General features: G+C 37.2%; 2 protein-coding genes across 3 annotated transcripts in view; one reads left to right on the plus strand and one right to left on the minus strand.

Annotated features, from left to right (window-relative positions):
* The window catches only part of marchf4a (membrane-associated ring finger (C3HC4) 4a), a 104410-nt gene extending 101863 nt beyond the window's left edge, over window positions 1–2547 (plus strand). For both annotated transcript variants that reach the window (XM_077246899.1, XM_077246900.1), the window contains one exon: window positions 1336–2547. In XM_077246899.1, coding sequence (XP_077103014.1) covers window positions 1336–1799 — 464 coding nt within the window. In that variant the 3' untranslated portion in view covers window positions 1800–2547. The remainder of the gene's footprint in view (window positions 1–1335) is intronic.
* Window positions 2548–2717: 170 nt separating this feature from the next.
* Window positions 2718–19502, minus strand: part of pcca (propionyl-CoA carboxylase subunit alpha) — a 48100-nt gene continuing 31315 nt past the window's right edge. Inside the window, exons 15-23 of the mRNA XM_077246898.1 lie at window positions 18936–19004; window positions 18774–18849; window positions 18469–18682; window positions 15013–15115; window positions 13614–13712; window positions 12274–12327; window positions 7335–7475; window positions 5883–5960; window positions 2718–3654 (exon numbers count right to left, since the gene is read on the minus strand). Of these exons, the coding sequence (XP_077103013.1) occupies window positions 3586–3654; window positions 5883–5960; window positions 7335–7475; window positions 12274–12327; window positions 13614–13712; window positions 15013–15115; window positions 18469–18682; window positions 18774–18849; window positions 18936–19004 (903 nt within the window). The 3' untranslated portion in view covers window positions 2718–3585. The remainder of the gene's footprint in view (window positions 3655–5882; window positions 5961–7334; window positions 7476–12273; window positions 12328–13613; window positions 13713–15012; window positions 15116–18468; window positions 18683–18773; window positions 18850–18935; window positions 19005–19502) is intronic.

Below are 19502 nucleotides of genomic sequence, written 5' to 3' on the forward strand. Positions count from 1 at the left end.
TACAGTACATGTGCGGCCTTGCAGACATTCAGAGGGGAACCCACTGTCACATAAAAGATTAATGCAAACCACCACTCTCTTTCTATCTGGACCTCTCAAGAAACAAATACAATGGTGCGAGTTAAACCAAGCCAGAGGTATTAAAAAAAAAATTACAAAAAAGAGATCATTTTGACAGCACCTCAACCTGTTTGTTACTGTGTAACATTTGTTACAGTACTCAGTAACATTTGTTACTGTTTCTTGTTCAATGGAGTCATTGGGATTTGTTGTTGTCAAGTAAATGTTTTACAAGTGGAGAGAAAATGCCTGTATTAACCATGTAGCTTCAAAAATACACTAATAGCATAATTACACGTAATTTCTTATATAATATTAATTAAAGAGGTTCTAAAATGCCAAACGTGATTAAATATAGAAAAGTGGGGCACCATATTTTGAAAAAGACTATGCTTAAATGTTAATTGGATTGGCTTGTATGTCCAGGAAAATGTCATGATGACCTCTGAAAAATGCACTTTGGCGGTCTAAATGATTTGTGAGAAGTAAAGTATCATGTTTTGCCTGGGAAATCTAATTGAGTAAAAGTAAAAGTATAAGTGTTCAGTTTCAGTGTTTCCAAATGGAGTAGAAGTTCATATTTTTGTGGAGTTTACATGATGCTCATGTTTATCAGTGCAAGTATGAATGGAATCTAGCAGTTAGTTATTACACAGCTCTTAGGAATACTTGATTCTGATTGGCCAATCGTCCCATCCAACAGCGTGACATGTTCCTGTTATTCACCATCATCCACAGCAATACTGTACTTTTTTTGTACACAGTAATGGATTTTTTTCCCTAGGTAAAGCTTCAAGCATATAATTTAAAAGACATTAATGGTTGTATTTAAATACACTACCGATCAAAAGTTTGAGGCGATTAACAATTTTTTTTAACTTTTTGAAAGAGATCTCTTTTGCTCCTCAAAGCTGCATGTTTGATCAAAACAGCAAAATTGGGAAATATTACAATTAAAAAAAAAACATTTTGAAATGTAATTTATTCCTGTGATGGCAAAGCTGATTTTTCAGCAGCCATTATTACAGTCTTCAATCCTTCAGAAATCATTCTGATATGATTTTGTGTTCAAAAAACATTTCTTTGTTAAAAACAGTTGTACTGCATAATATTTTCTATGCAGTACATTTAGAATTAAAGTTGTATTTTTAATTGGGCACTGTACAAAGCACCCATTAAAAGATCTTTCAGCAAATTGAATCTCCTACACAGACCCATTTGTTCTGACAGTACATTATCCCTCACTTAACAAATCTGTCTATCCTTCTCTTTTAGCTCTGATTGTCCACGAGGGTCCCTCCGTATTTCGCATCTTTAACCGCTGGCAGGCTGTTAATCAACAGTGGAAAGTCTTAAACTACGACAAGGTCAAAGACAATGAGGAGCACCAGAAGACCTGTGCCACATTCCGGAACTTCTCTCTGCCGCTGCCACACCGCATGGGGCCGTCCGGCACAGAAGGCGAAGCCTCCACCTCCACGTCCTCCCTCATGGCTGCGGCTGCAGCGGCCGCGGCGGGAACCGTAACCCCCTCCACAAACTCCGTCCAGTTGGCAGCAGGTGCCACGACAGAGCCGCAGGACTCACCTGAGCCCAGCAACGGACAGCCCTCGCTGCCGGACCACCACTGTGCTTACAACATCCTTCATCTCCTCAGCCACCACCTGAGACCCCAGGAGCCGCGCGGACAGACCAGCAACAGCAACCGCGAACTGGTCATGAGAGTTACTACAGTGTGAGGCCTGGTTTACCGTTCAATCTCTGCATGCAACGTATTTAAAGAAAGGATTCACTGAAGAGAATTAAACCGTGTTACCCAGTGCAGTGTTGTCCGGGTTTAAAGGAGTTTTTGTTTTTCCATTTTTTTTACAGTATTGAATAAAACAAGAAAGCAAGTTTCTCTCGCAGTGGTTACAGGAAAGATTATGGCCATAAAGCTGCATACTAGAAATTATGCAAGCCGCTGAAAAAGGTCAAAGATCAGTGAAGTGTCTCTGAGTGTGTTTGCTGAGTTTATTGTCAGGTCAAGGTCAGAGCTGTGACCATTATGAAGCACAACCTTACCGATGCAATCCAGTTTCTACACTGACAGTCACTGCTGAACTAAAATGTCTCAGAGTGAAGAACAAATGCGTTCTTTGTAAAACATGCAGCATTACACTAATTTTCTGATAACTACAGGTTGTATTTTCAGATAAAATCCTATTATTAAATGTCAATGCGGCATTGAAGAATCAAACTATTGTGTTTACACTTTTAGGCAGTTTTTTAGGGAAATCGATCCTCTCTCATTTGGACAGTCTTGTACACCAACAATAGGAAACCACGTTACAGTGGAGACAACGTGCAGCAATCAAACTACTACTACTACTAAAAAAAAAACTGACTCAATTTGAGGCAAATCTCTTGGACTTACTTTGTTTACATTTGTTAAATATGTGAGAAAAAAAGGTTGCTACATTAAAAAAAGAAAAAAAAGAAAACAAATCCAACTGGTTTAACTGTTGTATGTGTCCGTTTCTTTTATGCAAGAGATGACTCCAGTCACAGAGCATATTCAATTATTCAATTAAATCATTTAAGTAATGCATTTTATGTGCTCCAACGTGTTTGCTTTCCAAGCCTGGGGTTTCAAACAATCAACAGCACTTGGAATGTTAACATTAATCCCATTTTTATTACAACACTTATTTTTTTCTCAAAACAAATACAGACAGAAAGTGGATCTAAGTGGCTGAGTGATAGAAAACAGGAAACAGCACCAGTGCCGGTGGGTCTTCTGGCTTCCAAGCCTGACCACTGCTGTCTGTGATACGAGTAATCATATCTGCCTTCACCTTCTGGTAATGGTCCACTCCTCCATTTCTTTCTCCTTAGATCCTACATATCCAAGAACAACTTGTGCAGAAAAAAATCACATATGATCATGTGACATTATTAGCTTGCATGTTTCTTGACAAGTTTAATAGAAATGAGGCGTGTATCTGTATATTCTGAAGAAACGCTTAAATATACGAGTGTGGGATTGGCGATTTAGAGGTGAAAAGAATACATAGGCCATAGTATGTTTGAATAATCATGGGACAAAAATCATTGCATACTATGACCTAACAATTAAGATTTAGTTGAAGCAATGCCAATCATTCACAGCATTTCTCTAAACAAGGTTAAATGTACACAGAGAGTAGAGAGAGAGAGAGAGAGAATGAGTGAGTGTGTCAACAGCTTTCATTGACTGCTTTTAAACATGTGTTCAAATACAATCGCAACTGCTGCTGATGATGTCAAATTGTGGTTGGTTCCATGTGAAACAAGAAAACCTCCAACGGAGGGCCAAGGCACAAGGATAATGTAAGTGTTTTGACATTTCCTTCAGTGGAATTCCAGGGAGATAGATACATTATAGTCAGAATGTATAAAAGAAAGTAAAACTATGAATGGAGGAATGTTCCATCTACTCTATTAGTGTCTTTGTTTGCTCCTCCACAGCGACCTGCAGATGATGATGATGATGATGATGTCCTGCTACTCCAGTTCTACCAGTAGATCTCCCTCTCCGACTGTATCTCCAGCTTTACAGTGCACACTCTTCACCTGAACAACAACACATTAAATGAGAAAGGTCCATGCGTTCTGCATCTGAAAAAGCTATTTGTGTATACTAATTTATCAAAGTCAATCAAACACACATTGGACACCGGAAGCTTCCCAGAGAAACAATGGAGAAAGTTATTTAATAAGAAATTAATGCTTTCCATATTACGAAAGATGGTAAGAGGTTTTGTTTTCATTTGAATTACAACACATGAGAATTATCATTGCAACCATTTGGCTTCATTGTTTCTTCACCCATACGTATTCTTTCCTATATAAGAGTATATGGATGATTCTTCAATTAAGAGAACTCATCGGTCACCTAGGATGATTTTAATGTGATTTTAAATATAAAATCAATAACTAGTTTAAAAAGATAGATACTAATAGCTTTAAACTTTATAGTGCCTCTTCTATATGCGTTATATTAAAATCAGGGAAATTCCATTTTGTACTCTTCCTAAGAACCTACAATCATATTTTCATTTTTTAATTTAGTATGCATTTTTTTACAGAAACACTATCCTCAACACTGCTCTCATTACCATACACACACACACACACACATATACATATATATATACACTAATGAAGCCCTTGATTAGTTGCATCAGGTGTGCTGTTTTGCAGATTTCTGCTGTTATGAGGGATTGCATTCAGGGGGTTGATTCATTTTGAGACTGCAGAAGTTGAATTTGGGGAAACCACTTGAAACATTTGTTGTGTTGAGCTATTTCAATTATTTTTGCTTGATCTGTCCATTGCAAACAGATGAAAGTATGTATGTATATATATATATTTTTTTTCTTTCTTTCTTTTTTTTTCATTAGGATCCATTACCAAGTCATTTAGTTTTTGATCATTTTAACAAAGATCAATATTTTCTTCAAAAAGTAAAATAAAGTAACATAGTTTGTTTACATATTTTTAAAGATTTCTAATCCAAAATGCCCATAATTTAAGAATCAGCATACGTGTGAAATATATGAGCTGTTAATCACAGAAGAGCACAGAGCATTTGATCAGATATTCTAAGACATATAATCCATTAGATGTACACTACCTTTCAAAAGTTCAATTTTATTTTAGAAAAGACATTAATACTTTTATTCAGTAGGGATGCATTAAATTGATCGTCAATGACAGTGAAGATATTTATACAGTACAGTTTAAAAGTTTGTGGTCAGTAATTTTTTACTTTCTTCCTGTTTTTGAAAGATATTAATACTTGTATTCAGCAAGGATGTGTTAAATTGATAAAAAGTTATAGTAAAGATTTAAATTGTTAGAAAAGATTTCTATTTTGAATAAATGTTTCTCTTTTTAACTTTATATTCATCAAAGAATCCTGAAAAAAGTATCACAGGTTATACATTTTTTTAAAGCAGCAGAACTGTTTCCAACATTGATAATAAATCAGCATATTAGAATAATTTCTGAAGGATCATGGGATGCTGAAGACTGAAGTAATGGCTGAAAAAAAATTCAGCTTTGCACAAACAGAAATAAATTATATTTTAAAGTAAATTAAAATAGAAAACAATTTATTTTAAAATGCAATAATATTTCACAATATAATTTTTTTTCTGTATTTTTAAATCAAATGAATGCAGCCTTGGTGAGCATAAGATCATTTTCAAAAACATTAACAACAGTAATGTTTCCAAACGTTTGACCAGTACTGGCCATACAGTTTTAAATTATTATTTCAGTCTTAGTTTTAGTTATTTTAGTACAAGTCAAACTAATTGAAAATGAGAAGCTAGCTGAAATTCGTACACATACATATATATATATATATATATATTTTTTTTTTTCTTCAGGTTAAGTTTAAGTAACAAAAATATTTGTTTTATTTTTAGTTAACTATAATAACCATGGCATGAAGTACAAAATACTGCTGTCCATCAAAAGAATCATAAATACCATGACCACAGTCTGGTTTCAGCCCTCTGACAAGAAGGAAAAGACTTTCACAATAGCTAAGTGGTCTGGTCAGAATACAAGTGTGGATAATGGACTGTGGCCCCTTGATCTCTCTCTCTCTCTCTCTCTCTCTCTCTCTCTCATGATGTTGAGTACTGTAATGTAGCTGATGTATGTGGAAGAGTATGTTCTATATGTTATATCGATTTATGATGCACTGAGTAGTGAGAAGGATTATGTATCAGTGTGTGTGTGTGTGTGTGTGTGTGTGTGTGTCTTTGTGCGTGTGTGTGTGTGCGTACCTTGGCTGCCTTAGCTGCGGTCATGCTGTTCTGCATCTTCATGGCCTCAATCACACAAATCTCCTGTCCCTCTGCAACCTTCAGAACACATGCAGATATATGAACAAAACCCACAACAGGCATTCCACAATGACTACTTTCTAATAATGTCTTGAAATGTTCAATTCACAGAATATCTTAATAGACTAGCACATAAAACGACCTCAGCACAAAGAGCAGGGTAATATTGTAATATCATTTCATAAAGGAGCATGCATTAGAAGAGTGATAGCGGTTAACAAACGAACAAAGCTCGCTGTAACGTGAGAGCAAAATCAATAAAAGAAACCTCTGTTTATATCTATCAAACTCTCCATTAAGGAAATGGATTATGGAAATAAGCAAGCACTGAGGAATAGCTGTTTCCCTCCATCCACAAGGAATAATAATGTCTTATCTATGCAGAAGTGGTAACATCAGGTGTGAACGTCGCTGGTGTGTGTGTGTGTGTGTGTGTGTGTGTGTGTGTGTGTGTGTGTGTGTGTGTGTGTGTGTGTGTGTGTGTGTGTGTGTGTGTGTGTGTGGAGACTAATCAGCGTGAGAGCTCTTCATTGCAGCGTTCTTGTGTGTGTGACGTTGCTGAGTGAATGAGATGTTTTACTGGAAGAGCTCAGATGTATTAGTCGGAGCCAGTCGGTCTGTGCATTATATATAAGTCATTAACAAACTGAGTCAGGAAACATTCAATTCAACTTGACAGCAACACGCGCACACACACAGAGACGTTTTGTCATACTGAAGTGCACTGTTAGCTTTACAAATGATGTCATCCCAATGCAACCCACGTAATTCAAAGGAATAGTTCCCTCGAAATAGAAAATGTTATTCTCATTTACGCGTCATTTCAAACCTGTATGACTTTCTTTGTTCTGTGGAACACAAAAGGAGATCATTTGATGAACACCTGGTTGGGTGAATTGAATACAATGGCAGCACTTCAGGAATCACTTTAACGCTTAATAAATCACCTAGAGTGTGAGCAACTAAGCACAAGTGGCTCATTGATTTTTTTCCAAGTGCTCTCATTGTTTATATTGAAAAACAACCCAGTACTTAAAGCTACACAATGTTATTGTTTTTTACTCAAAATGAACTAAATGTAAATAATGAGGGAGTACATCATAAATCCATCATGGCAACATAAATCCATCATTTATTGCTAATATCCCTCGATTCTTTTTTATCTTGTTTTATCTTTATCGTGTCTAAGTGACTGGCATTTAACTGTCTGATTGTTTTTATGTGTAATATTTAGAGGTCAGCTTCCTTAAAAGTTGCAGTTATTTGGAACAATTCACCTACAGACCTTTAAGCAATCAAGACTGAATTTTAATCCATATCATAAAGTTAAACAGAGAAAATGAGAGTGATATAGTTATGCTGAATGTGCAGAATTTCCAGTAAGCCACTTACCCTATCCCCCGGTTTAACAGACACAGCCACCACTGATCCTGGCATGGGAGAGCGGAGGATACTACTGGTGTCTTCAGGAACCTTCTCTGGCATGTGCTTGCTGAGGGACGCTGCCAGGTTACTCAGCACACGCAACTTAAACTGAACACATGAAACACATAGAAATGAGTACACGGATAACTCAATGAATTGAATACAGAAAACTACGATGCTATAACCAACCAAAAGACAAACACTCCAGAAGACAAACACACAGACAAAAACACATTTCACCCATTTGTTTTAGCAGTACAAAGTCTAGTAGATATTGTATCTTGTTCAGACCCATCATTTCACATTAGTCTTAAAAGACTACACACCCCCAAAAAATGTGGAAAATTACCTTAGGTGGATGGAAATGCTGCAGAACATACCCATATATTATGCCCATGTATATTTAATTTACCTGATACTAACGGTCTCAAAACTAATGTTGAAATTTCATAAACCTATTTTTGTGTGTAATATGTATCAGACATGGTCGTGATTATAACGTCTGTTAGGCTCTGCTGCTTGATGCCGGAAGGTGCATCGGCCTTCACTGACAGCCATTCAAAATTATAAGTGTATTCTGATTGTGTTTTTGTGAGCGACATACACTACAGTTCAAAAGTTTGGGGTCGGTAAGGTTGTTTTAGAAAAAAGAATCTCGTATGCTCAGCAAGGATACATTTATTTTATCAGAATACAGTAAAGAGAGTCATATTTTAAAATATTATAACATTATTTACAAATATTAAACAGAAATATAACACAATGGTTTTAATTTGTAATATATTTTGGAATTTATTTTATTCCTGTGATGGCAAAGCTGAATTTTCAGTTGAATGCATCTTTGCTAAATAAGTATTAATTTCTTTAAAATATTGAAAATCTTTCTGACCCCAAACTTTTGAAGGATAGTGTATAGCTATCACTAACATTTCATATTATTATAGCATATGTTTTACCAGTTCCCGCTCTTTTTTAAAGGCTCTAGTCTAAATGAACTAATTTCTCCGCTTTTTATGCCACAGTTCACGATAGTTGCTAAAAAAAAGGCTTGGGACTATGCACATTATTCATGTGATGCGGTCCCATCAAGCAATCATATACTTCCAGGGGGATCCAGTGAAAAAAAGTGCCAATTACATAAAAGATACTAATGGTTTTCTCTGTGCATTTCAGACCTACTCATGGCAACATATGGTCAGTGAACAACTCGGCTAGGCTGGCCTGATCTCCCATTATATTCTCCTAAGCTTCCCATCTCCTTCTTTAGATGGCAGCACAAATCGGTTTCCAAACACATGCCGGGCAGCTAACAGTTTATTTTTCTTTGTGAGTCTCAGACAGATGAAAGGCTCTGTCAGTGCCCAGTCTAATTCAATTAACAGACGAGTGAAGCCTGGCCATCCGCACTGCTCAATGAATGAAAAGCAGTTTTGCTAATGTAATGATTACCAACGTAAACTCCCACAAACTCTCAGTCTCTCTCTCTCTCTCTCTCTCTCTCTCTCTCTCTCTCTCTCACACACACACAGTAGCAGCAGTATGCCAAGAGCATCAGTCCCCTGCTCTCCATACAGACACTAATGGAGAGCCATTAGCTCATAACAGCCGGCAGAGCAAATGAAGAGCTAATTAATACAGTCACATAAAGAACAGGCCACTGACACCACAGGACGGAGGGATGAGAGGGAGGTGAGATGGATATTTGAGTACAGTGGGGGGTCATACTTCCAGGGCCATTTTCAGAGCATCAATTACAGAACTCAAAACCTTAGCAAATGTTTAATTTATATGTCAGTAAAAGAAATTATACCATCAGGTTTCATTAAGGTATTTATCTGAGAAAACAAATTGGCACATATATATATATGTGCCAATTTGTTTTGTATGTATATATATGCACCAATTTGTTTTGTGACGTAATTAGTATCGTAATATGTGTGTGTGTGTGTTTATAGTTTCTAAAAACCTATTTTTAATTCTTTGAATGTTGTATGTCCTCAACAAAAGAGCCAAATACTTTTGTACTACTAGTTCTTTACTAGTTAAGTTTCTCACCCTCAGTGACACTTCCTGACCAGTGTGTCATTGTGAAGACCCCCCTGTATATTTGTGATGTCATTTCTGTGCTATATTTAGCAAAAAGGAAAAGGGGGCTCACTAATTAATCCCTGGGAAGCTCTCTGAAGGGAATATGTCTGCTTTCCAGGAATTCAACAAAGGAAGCCTTACATCATTCTGCTAAACTCAGGTCACACACAGTAATGAAGGGTGATGATTCTGTGACCGGGGTCAACTCACTAAATCTCTGAGCAACAAGATAAGTCACAATTGAAATATTTAGATGTTGCCAGCATGTGCTTACGAGAAGAACTACAACATAGTTGGGTACTTGATCTAAATAAAATAAAAAAGTAAGTCTGGCACCACTACTACTACATTTCCATATTGTATCATTCCAAATTACACTACCGTGGAGGTAGGGGTCAGTAAGAAGTCTCTTATGCTCAATAAGCCTAGAATCATTTCACCAAAAATTATAATACAGTGAAATATTTCCAGTTTTGATATACTTTAAAATGTAATTTATTCCTGTGATGTAAAAGCTGAATTTTCAGCATAGTTACTCCAGTCTTCAGTGTTACATGATCCTTCAGAAATCATTCTAATATTCTAAATTTGGTGCTCAAGAAACATTTCTTATTATTATCATTGTTGAAAACGGATGGATGGATGGAGCATCCTAAAAGCCAATCACACCTATGGGAAGTGCTAAAACTTCACCTGAATATTTTTATAAATCGACTGCCAGAATGCATAAGGTCTGCACAGCCGTCACCACTGCACGTGGAGGATTTCTACACACACTGAAGAAATGTAAAAAAAATTGGGGGGAAAATGTGGTTGATATTAACCCATAAAGCATGCAAGTATGTGTCAAATCAACACATGGACAATAAACAGTCTGTAAGATTAACATCAAGGTTTTCTTTTTTTTATTTTATTTTTTTTTTTTTTTAAAGGCCTGGGACTACTTCTAGGACTCATTAATGACTTAATTAACCCATTAACCCATGAAAGAGGTTAGTGCAGTGTTTCCCAACCCTGTTACTGAAGGCACACCAACAGTACACATTTTGTACCTGACCCATTCATTTCAGGTCTTGGAGTCTCTACTAACAAGCTGAGTTGAATCAGGTGGGTTTGATTAGGAATAGTTTGAAACTGTAGTGTTGGTTGGTGTTCCTCCTGGAACAAGGTTGGGAAACACTGGGTTAGTGAAGGCAGTTTGAGGTGCTCTACTAATGGTCTCACAGAATTTCTAAGTGTGATTCCTGAGAAAAGAAACATCTACTTTACTTTTCTGACAGGAGGAAACCCTAAAAACTCTTGTTTCTGCTGGACCTGACATAGAAACAGACAAGCACTGACGACCACAGCCCCACTGATCTGTTAACATAGAATGAACGGAAGGCATCCCATAATAGCCGTGACCCCATGGAAACTCGAAACAAACCACCTCAGAAGGCCTTTGAAGCAGAGCCCCCCCATGAAGCACACGCGTGTGCAGTCTGGAAGCCGGCATTTCCTCCTCTTTTACAGAGTTACTGTGTTTTTAACCCTATTTGTTTGTTTAAGCTTGCAGAACGTCGATGCTGATTGTTTAGGTGGCTTTGGGTAAATAAAGACAGGACGGCTTGGTTTGATTTGTAGTTGGGTTGAGACACCTGTGCTTTAAGTGTGAGTCTCTGTGTGTTTGCGTGTGTGAATGTTTGGTAGATCGACTGAAGTGTAAAGACAGGATACATGCCCCAGTGAGTGACATAATATAGCATATATCACCCAGCATGAGGTACACAGAAAAACACCACAGAGTGCTCATGAACACACACAAACAAAGGCACGACCATACAAAGAACGATGAATATAACACAATAATAACTATATTGGCGCTCACAACAACGGATGATAATGTTGTTTATTTTCATTAAATGAATGAATGATTAAATGAAGCTGGAAAACATTCTGAAAGTGATTCCAATGACATTGTTCCTCTGTGTAGTAATCGATATTGCTGTGGTGTGGAAGTCCATATTCTCATAGAATCTCATAGAATAATTATTATATTAATTATCCTTGGTATGCACAGCCTTATAGTTTACTGCCATATACAGCTACAGAACAGTGCACATAAGAAACACTTGAGGACGAACTAACACAGAAACATCTATGATTAGCTACAAAATGTCCCATGACTACAGTCATTTTGGCAGTGGTTCTCAACTGATGGGTCAACAAATCAAAAATGTGCTTATTCTGACAGGGTCTTAGACAACAGGGGGGAAAATATAAATACAAATAAAATGCAAATCAACCATATAATTAGGAATGGCTAGGATATAAATACAAATATGCTTATTAACTTTTAAAAGAGGAGTATTTTGGTTATTATTGCCCAAAGGGTTCTTTCTTTTTTTTGTCGTTGATTATTGTTTTGGCACAAATTTATCTTTCACTTGGTAGAAAGCAAATTAAGCAGAACACTTACTGACATGCTCATCCTTAAACAGAATCCTCATCCTTTATTAACTGGGAAAAAATGGCAAAGTGTGCAAGACGAAAGAAAATATGCCCATCACTACATTAAATGCAAGTTAATTTACAGCATGGATAAACTTGGATAAATTTGTGTGTTGTGGAAAAATAGTAGCTTAATAATACAAAAAATAATACATTCCAATGTTAGAATTGTTTTGATTAATACAGTAGCATAAAATTTGCTATTATGCTGGGTCACCATTTTATCTCCAATGTATAATCTGGGTTTTGAAGTATAACCAGTTGAGAACCATTGACCTACAGTTTATATCGGTAGGTGTCACAATGAGGTGCTTGTCTAAAGACTTACTGAAGTGCCCTGATACTGCAGGGTGATCTCCCCAGCTGCTGTCCGCAAGAGGCACTGCAATCAGAGAGGAAACATTTAGACAAAGCCTGTTAGTTTCTTTGAATGTATATTGTGGTGGGCTTATACCACAGCGATGGTGAATTCTTCATTCTGATTGGTTGACATGTTAGTAGTGTCTAGAAACGATTCTGGAGTGCCGCTGTCCTCCAGAATTTAGCCTAATCAAACACACCTGAACAAGCTAATCAATGTAATATAAAAAGTATGCCTTTTCCATATTGCTATAGTCTTGTATCACGCTGAGGGGGTTTATTTTGCAATAATGACCAACTGACCATCCATTATCAAACCTATTGCATGTCTAACTGACAACTAACGAACCAACCAACCAATTAAATAAATAAACATCACATATTGATTTAATCTGCAGAAATAAATCATGCAGTGATAAGAGCGACAATTGCCTGGAGGCTGGGACGCTGGTCAATTTAGAGTTTAGCCATCTTCATTTTTTTTTTTTTTATCGTTATTTTATAGTTGACCAATCAGAATCATATGTTCCAAAGAGCCATGTAATAAGTTGAATAATTGACTCTGGACCAGTGGCGAGGTGAGAAATCTCCAAGTGGGTAGATCTTTGTGAAATAGGATGGACCTCTTTTCTGTGCCTCTATCCAATTATATCATTTATTTCTATAATATCAGAGTGGGTTTTTTCCCAAGAACAATCCCAGTAAGTGTGACAACATCAAACTTGAAAAAATAAATGAATACTAAATATAAAAAAGCTAGAAAATTTCCTATTTTATATAACCAAGATATATAGACACAAAAAATCCATGAAATGCCATGGGAGGGTATTTTTGGAACATTCATCAGAATGAATCTGGTTATCCGAGGCTCAACAGGGTCTGTTTAGGAAGATCCGATTCACTAGAACAGGTCTTCAACATGCTTCAGCACACCTGCCTGTGATTTTCGCGAAATCCTGAAGAGCTTGATCAGCTGGTTCAGGTGTGTTTGAATAGAGTTGGACAGTCGGTCCACAAGAGCAGGGCTGAAGACCTCTGCACTAGAATGAATCAAACTTAATGAATCAACGCTACATATGAAAGGGAAAGAACCGTTTAGTATGAATCAGACTTTTCTAAGCTACATCTGAGAGGATTGATTGGAGTGAACAATTTCCATATTGTTATTGGATTGAACAATAACGCATTTACACCCGTAGTGTAAATTTTACTACCTCAAGTGTGCATTACTTTACAATATTTCATCATAACTTTTCAATAATGAACCAGAGCTAGTTATTCCCTACATATGCATGTATGTTTGTGAACCTGGAGAGTCCTGTGTGTGCCGTTGATGGTGATGGGCAGCAGTGCTGAGGCCAAGTTCCATTCTCCAGACACTTCAACCTTCTCTCCATCCATCTCCACCTAAACCAACAAACAAAACACACCATGGGAGTTTGACATAGGGCAACAAAAGTTATAATTGTTATATTTGAGTAACTATGTGTGACAGAGGTAAAAGAAAGAGCTGCTCTGTGTGACAGAAACAGAAAGACAAAGAAATCAAAATGTAAGTTTCTGAACCCATGTTAGGTCATTCAGTAGTTTCTACACCCAAATCCACCTGATGCCTGTTAGCGGAGGTGGGGGGTTTCATGTAAGTCTCTTCTTTAAACCAGTGTCACTGGTCAAACTGATTACCCTCAGCCCTCAAACACTTGTCTAAACAACAGTTCTGAATAATCAGTCACATTCCCAAAGCATGCTGGGACACTGGAAGCTCCAGGGCCATCTGTGGAGCAGGGGGTCCAGTTTGATGTGCAGTTGTGGGAGAGAAACACACATACAGCCCTCAGCTGTAAGAGCAAGAGAGAGAGGGGTCCACGGAGATCAGGTGAGGCCCCTGAACCCCCGAGGCTCCTTTTATCCCTGACTGAAGGGCCACAGGTGTCTAAACACACAGTTAGTGAGTGACGTCTTAGAGAAAGTGTGAGAGCAGCGGCTCCATAAGGGTCTTTCAGTAACAGAAGAGGAAGACACACAGATCCTAAAGTAATTTAGGCTCAAGAGTCGAGGGATTGATTTCAATGCAAATACTACCACAGAGGACATTGTGTTAGACATTAGTGAGGGAGCAGGAGCGCTCACTGGAAGTACTATAACAGAAGCAGAGAAAAGGCCTTCTCACAGAAATCAGCTGGATAGGCAGGATGAGTTATGACCTTAATGAGGACAATATTTGTTGCTGGAATTGTGTGAAATCACTCATCTTTGCTTATGGGAACAAGAGAAATCAATCACCTGAGCCATAAATGTTAATCATGTTACGCATCACTATGCAGCCACTAAAAAATGTATTGACAATACTGAATAAAATAAAATAATGAAATTAAATTAAATGTAGACCCCTTAATTACGAAATATTTGCACTTTATCTACTTTTGAATGGCAATTAATGGAGAAAGATTGGGTCCAGACTTAAGATGATGTACTTAACCATACTTAACCGGACAACAGTGTTATTGAGACATGAACAATTATTTTATTATTTTTAGGCTTTGACAGGAGATTATTAGAGATAAAGAGACGAAATAGGATCGAACCAGTATCCCCCACATGAGCACCACTGCTCAATGTGTCAAGCACATATGCACCACAGCTCCTACACGTGGAAAATAAACTCAGATCTGACATGAGATGTAAAATTTTAAACACGTTCACTCACCGTATAGTTGTTTCCAGACCGAGAAACACCCAGCATGTGAACACTTTTATCAAGTTCCACACACAACTCCCAAACTCTGCTCTCCACAGGAACACTGGTCACTCTGGAACGAAACACACACATAATGTTTATCATCTGTCATACTAGGCGTAACAATACACTTTCTTTTTCCTCTCACTATAATCTCGTCACTCACAAATCTCTCAATATAATCATTTTCAACCATACAGTTTCTCTACTCTACAGATGAATTAAAAAACACAACAAACACCACCTGGTCACTGGCTGTTTGACTGACAGCTCTTCTGCTAGGAGACCTAAAGTAAATGTATTAGGAGGAATGCTGTGTTTTTCCACTATGGTGGGCTGCATTCACTACAAAGAGAAAGCCCACCCCCCACCAATAACTTTTGAAACGCATAAAAAAAAGAGAAAAGAGACAGTGGAGGGGGAAACTGAAGAGATGTTTAGACAGATGGTCTCTCTGCATCTTTTTTACAAGTGTAAATTGGTCTTCTTTTCCAGATGAAGAATAATTCATGAGTGTTTTATTGGCAGAGTCTGAAAGGTACATTGACAACCAATTAATTTACACTAAAAGGACTATTTTATATTAATTAAAACTTGTGTTGTGAGGTTATACTTTCAAAGCAGTTTGATAGTTGCATACACAAAGTTTATTCACAGTGCTGTATGCTTGTAAGTGGATTACTGCTAAGCGCATTTCCTGTTTGTTTGTACATAAGGTGGTTATTGTCTGAAGCTTGTATTTACGGTTCATATGGAACATGGTGCCCCCTCAAGACATGAGCGAGCTCTCATAAGCACAGAGAGATAATACACTGCTGCAGATGTTTAGAACTTTGTCTGAAAACGCTGGATAGAGAGAAGATACAGTTAGATTATTTATTACTAACCAGTGTTCAACAATAAGGATTTATTCTGCTGGCATTTTACAACACTTTTCACTTGGCCCTCCAACACTTCTCACATTCTCCAACATCCATACATAAATATTTACATTTTTGTTGTATATCGTTTCCTTCAAAAAAAAAATCATTTGTTTTCCATTTGCAATGATTACTAGTCCTTTTACAGCTACAATGTAACTAATGTAATGACTTCACAAACACTTTTGCTGAAAAATTATGGCATATGGTGCAAAACATTACTGATTTGTTTAGAATCTGAGACTCATTCTAACTCATGCTACCAAGACTGCCATTAGTTATTCTCACAATTTCACCAAAACATCATCTTTTATGTGAGCCAGCTATACAATGTTACCTTTTTGACATATTTTCATCAGCAGAGTTTATAAAACAACAACATTCAAAACATTGCAGAAAAATGAAAAATGTACATGAACAAGAATTTAAGATTTTTGTCATGGGGCCCAAAACTCTCTCAGCAGTTCTGCTACTAACATAAGACGCAGAATATCACACAAAATAATGGAAAACCAATGGAAAACATTAAACAAATAATGGAGGACCGGATTTTCCAAACTCTTATGAAGACAAAAATGTTGATGGATTATTATATAATGTACTAGTAGACATTCTCTAATGTGCACTACACAAAACTCGCTCAGCAGTCGATTTATGAAAACCAAGCTGAAAATAAGAAACGGTTATTCAAAAATCATCCTAGTTATGATAGCATAACTATAAGCACATTAATATGTGAACACCCATGTTTAGATATCAATGCCACTTCGATATTCAGCCATTGTTAACACCCACACCAAGAAAGATAACTATAACAGTAACTATACTGGCATTTACACCAAAGGACGATCATTATATTCTGTTTATTATGTGGTGTGGACTTCTCTATTCCAATAGAATGAGAATGATTTTTAAAAGTATATAGGTATAGTTATTATCGGTGTGAATTGGGCCTTTGCTTTACTAATCTCAAATCTGAAGAAACGATCTAATCATGTTTGTTTAATGAGGGTCTAATAAGAGTCATAGATAACTGGGAAATGGTCATGTGAAATACTATTTAAAGGTTCATGAAGCCCAAAAATATGTGTGAACATTAAAGGTGGGGTATGTGATTCTCTTTTTTGTCCATTTTTTCAAAATAACTTGAAATCCTATTCCTAACCCGCTTACAGCTTAGTTAGAAGAGTTAGAAGCACTGAAATAAAAATTAAGCAATTTAATCATCTGTGGAACGGGCAGGACTCGAAAAATTCCAGCCAATCATTTCCAAGACCACCTAGAATCATTGGACAGTAAGTTCGTCAATCAAACGGTCGACCACACCCCCCTCCCCCCAGCGCGCGTGACCCCCTTCGTGCGCATACTCAAAGCTCGTGACGCATGCGCATCTCGTCAGTAAAGCCGGTTCCATGATTAGTAGTAAATCGTCATTACAATCTCTCGCTCATCTGAGTTTTCACTCGTGCATGATTGCGCATCCATGTTCTTCGAATGGGTGGAGTCAGAGCCAGTGTTGGAGGAAAGAAGGTAGGACCATTTGAATTGTGTATTTTCAAAATCTGCCGGTCGTTTTCCAAATCACACACCCCACCTTTAATGTTGAACATCATTGAAGTCAATGTTACCATCCATTAGTTTTTAATGTAGGAGAAAACTAGTAAATGTTAAACTGTTTTAGGCTATTTCCAACTTTCAGTTGAAATTTGTCTGTGTCTGCATCACAGGATGTGACGTTTTCTTGTGTCTCATAATTATTAATGAGACTGCGTGTCCTTATCCAATGAGAAGATGCCTTGCTCAATTATTCATGACAGCACGTGTTTATTTCCTATGACAGGCGCTTCAAACAGTGAGATTGTATACAGTAAGTGAGAGATGCATTAAGCTGGGATCAAAAATAAGTGTTTGTTTTTGCTTTTTAAGAGTTTCTGCTTGACATAAGTTCTCTTCAATTCATCTTGAGTCTTCGGCACAAACACGATTCATCCACACTGTGAGTGTAACCGGTCTTAAAAGCAATTTAACCGATTAAAACAGCTCATAAAAACAAAGCAAAATAAGCCAAAAGTGATCAAAGATGCAACAGCGTGTTCATATACATTTTCGACAGAGAACAAATGCGAATGGCTGTGCATTTATTTGTGCATTAAATTATAGCTGTCACAGGATATGTATGCATTTATGTAATTTACTGTGAGCTAAAAAAAACATGTGTATATTATGTTGCATGCAATGGTAATTTCCAGAAATTGGATCAGAAGCCGGTGCAGTGTTGTCGGTCTCTCCTAAACCACGGCCACTTCTGTAGCATTTTTTCAAAAATTGGGGTGAAAACTGACTGCTGCTGAGACAGGGGTTTCATGACCTTTTAACTAAATGACTATTTTTGCTGCAAAAAACTTTTGGGAAAAAGAAAATACTACAAGAGTGCAGTATAGGCCCCTAACCATCGTAACTGGTAGTTGTCAGCGTGTGTAATCCAGATACCCTATCTGTCTCTCACCTCAGATCTCCCAGGAACTTCTGAGAGCGAAGCTGTACTGCTACATAGAGTGCCGCAGCCGTAGCCAGCAGCTCCCGTCGCTCTCCAGCTGTTAACATGTGACCTTTGAACCCATCAGGATACACCTCCGGGAGAAACTTAGTGCTGATATCACCAGACACAAACCGTGGGTGAACAATGATCTCTCTCAGTAGAGGAATGTTATGGGTCACACCTGCGCGAATGACAGAATTATAAATGAAAGAAATTTGCATTTGGAATATTTTCCCAATTAATGTTTTTGCATACTTCTTTATGCCATTTACCTCGGATGACATAATTATCAAGCGCGTTTTCCATTTTCTTCAGAGCTTCTTCTCGTGTTTTACCATATGTGACCAACTAGTCAATGACAACAGCAGTAAATCAATCTGTCATTTTAAATCAAATGAGACTGTTAAGATGGTCTGATATTATTATTCTATTACCTTGGAAATCATTGGATCATAATAAATACTGATGTCACTTCCTTCCTCAATTCCACTGTCTACTCGAACCTTCAAGAAAAAGCAAAACAACAATTATCATTCAAAAAACGTTCCAAAAACTTCATGCATGAACTGGCCAGCACCAAGGGTTTTAGCAGAATGTCAAAAATAATTTAAGAACAATTTCATATGGCCTACTTCATGAAATGTCTCCTGCATTTCATGTGAATTTTTCAAAACAAACCCTTTTACAGCAAAAATCACCGGAACAAAAAGCTATTAATAACCACACAATGGCATCTTTTTGGACCTGCCTATAAATGAAAGAATAATGTAAATATCCTCAGTTGTGTTTGCTTTCTTTAGACATTTAAACATCATCTTTCTGTGTGCGTCTATGTGTGTGCGTTTCTAAAATTAAAAACATCCTGTTCTGAGCAGCTCCCAGAAACCAGTGATCTTTCATTGAAGAGGACGAGTCTACCTGTCCTTCCTTAATTGACTGATGTGTGAATCTTACACAAACACTTGGAAATTTTGTCACTTGAAAATGCTTGACTATGCAGA

This window comes from Siphateles boraxobius, unplaced genomic scaffold (assembly GCF_051911475.1).
Source record: "Siphateles boraxobius isolate OS27281-9 unplaced genomic scaffold, OSU_SipBor_1 29, whole genome shotgun sequence".
Lineage (NCBI taxonomy): Eukaryota > Metazoa > Chordata > Actinopteri > Cypriniformes > Leuciscidae > Siphateles > Siphateles boraxobius.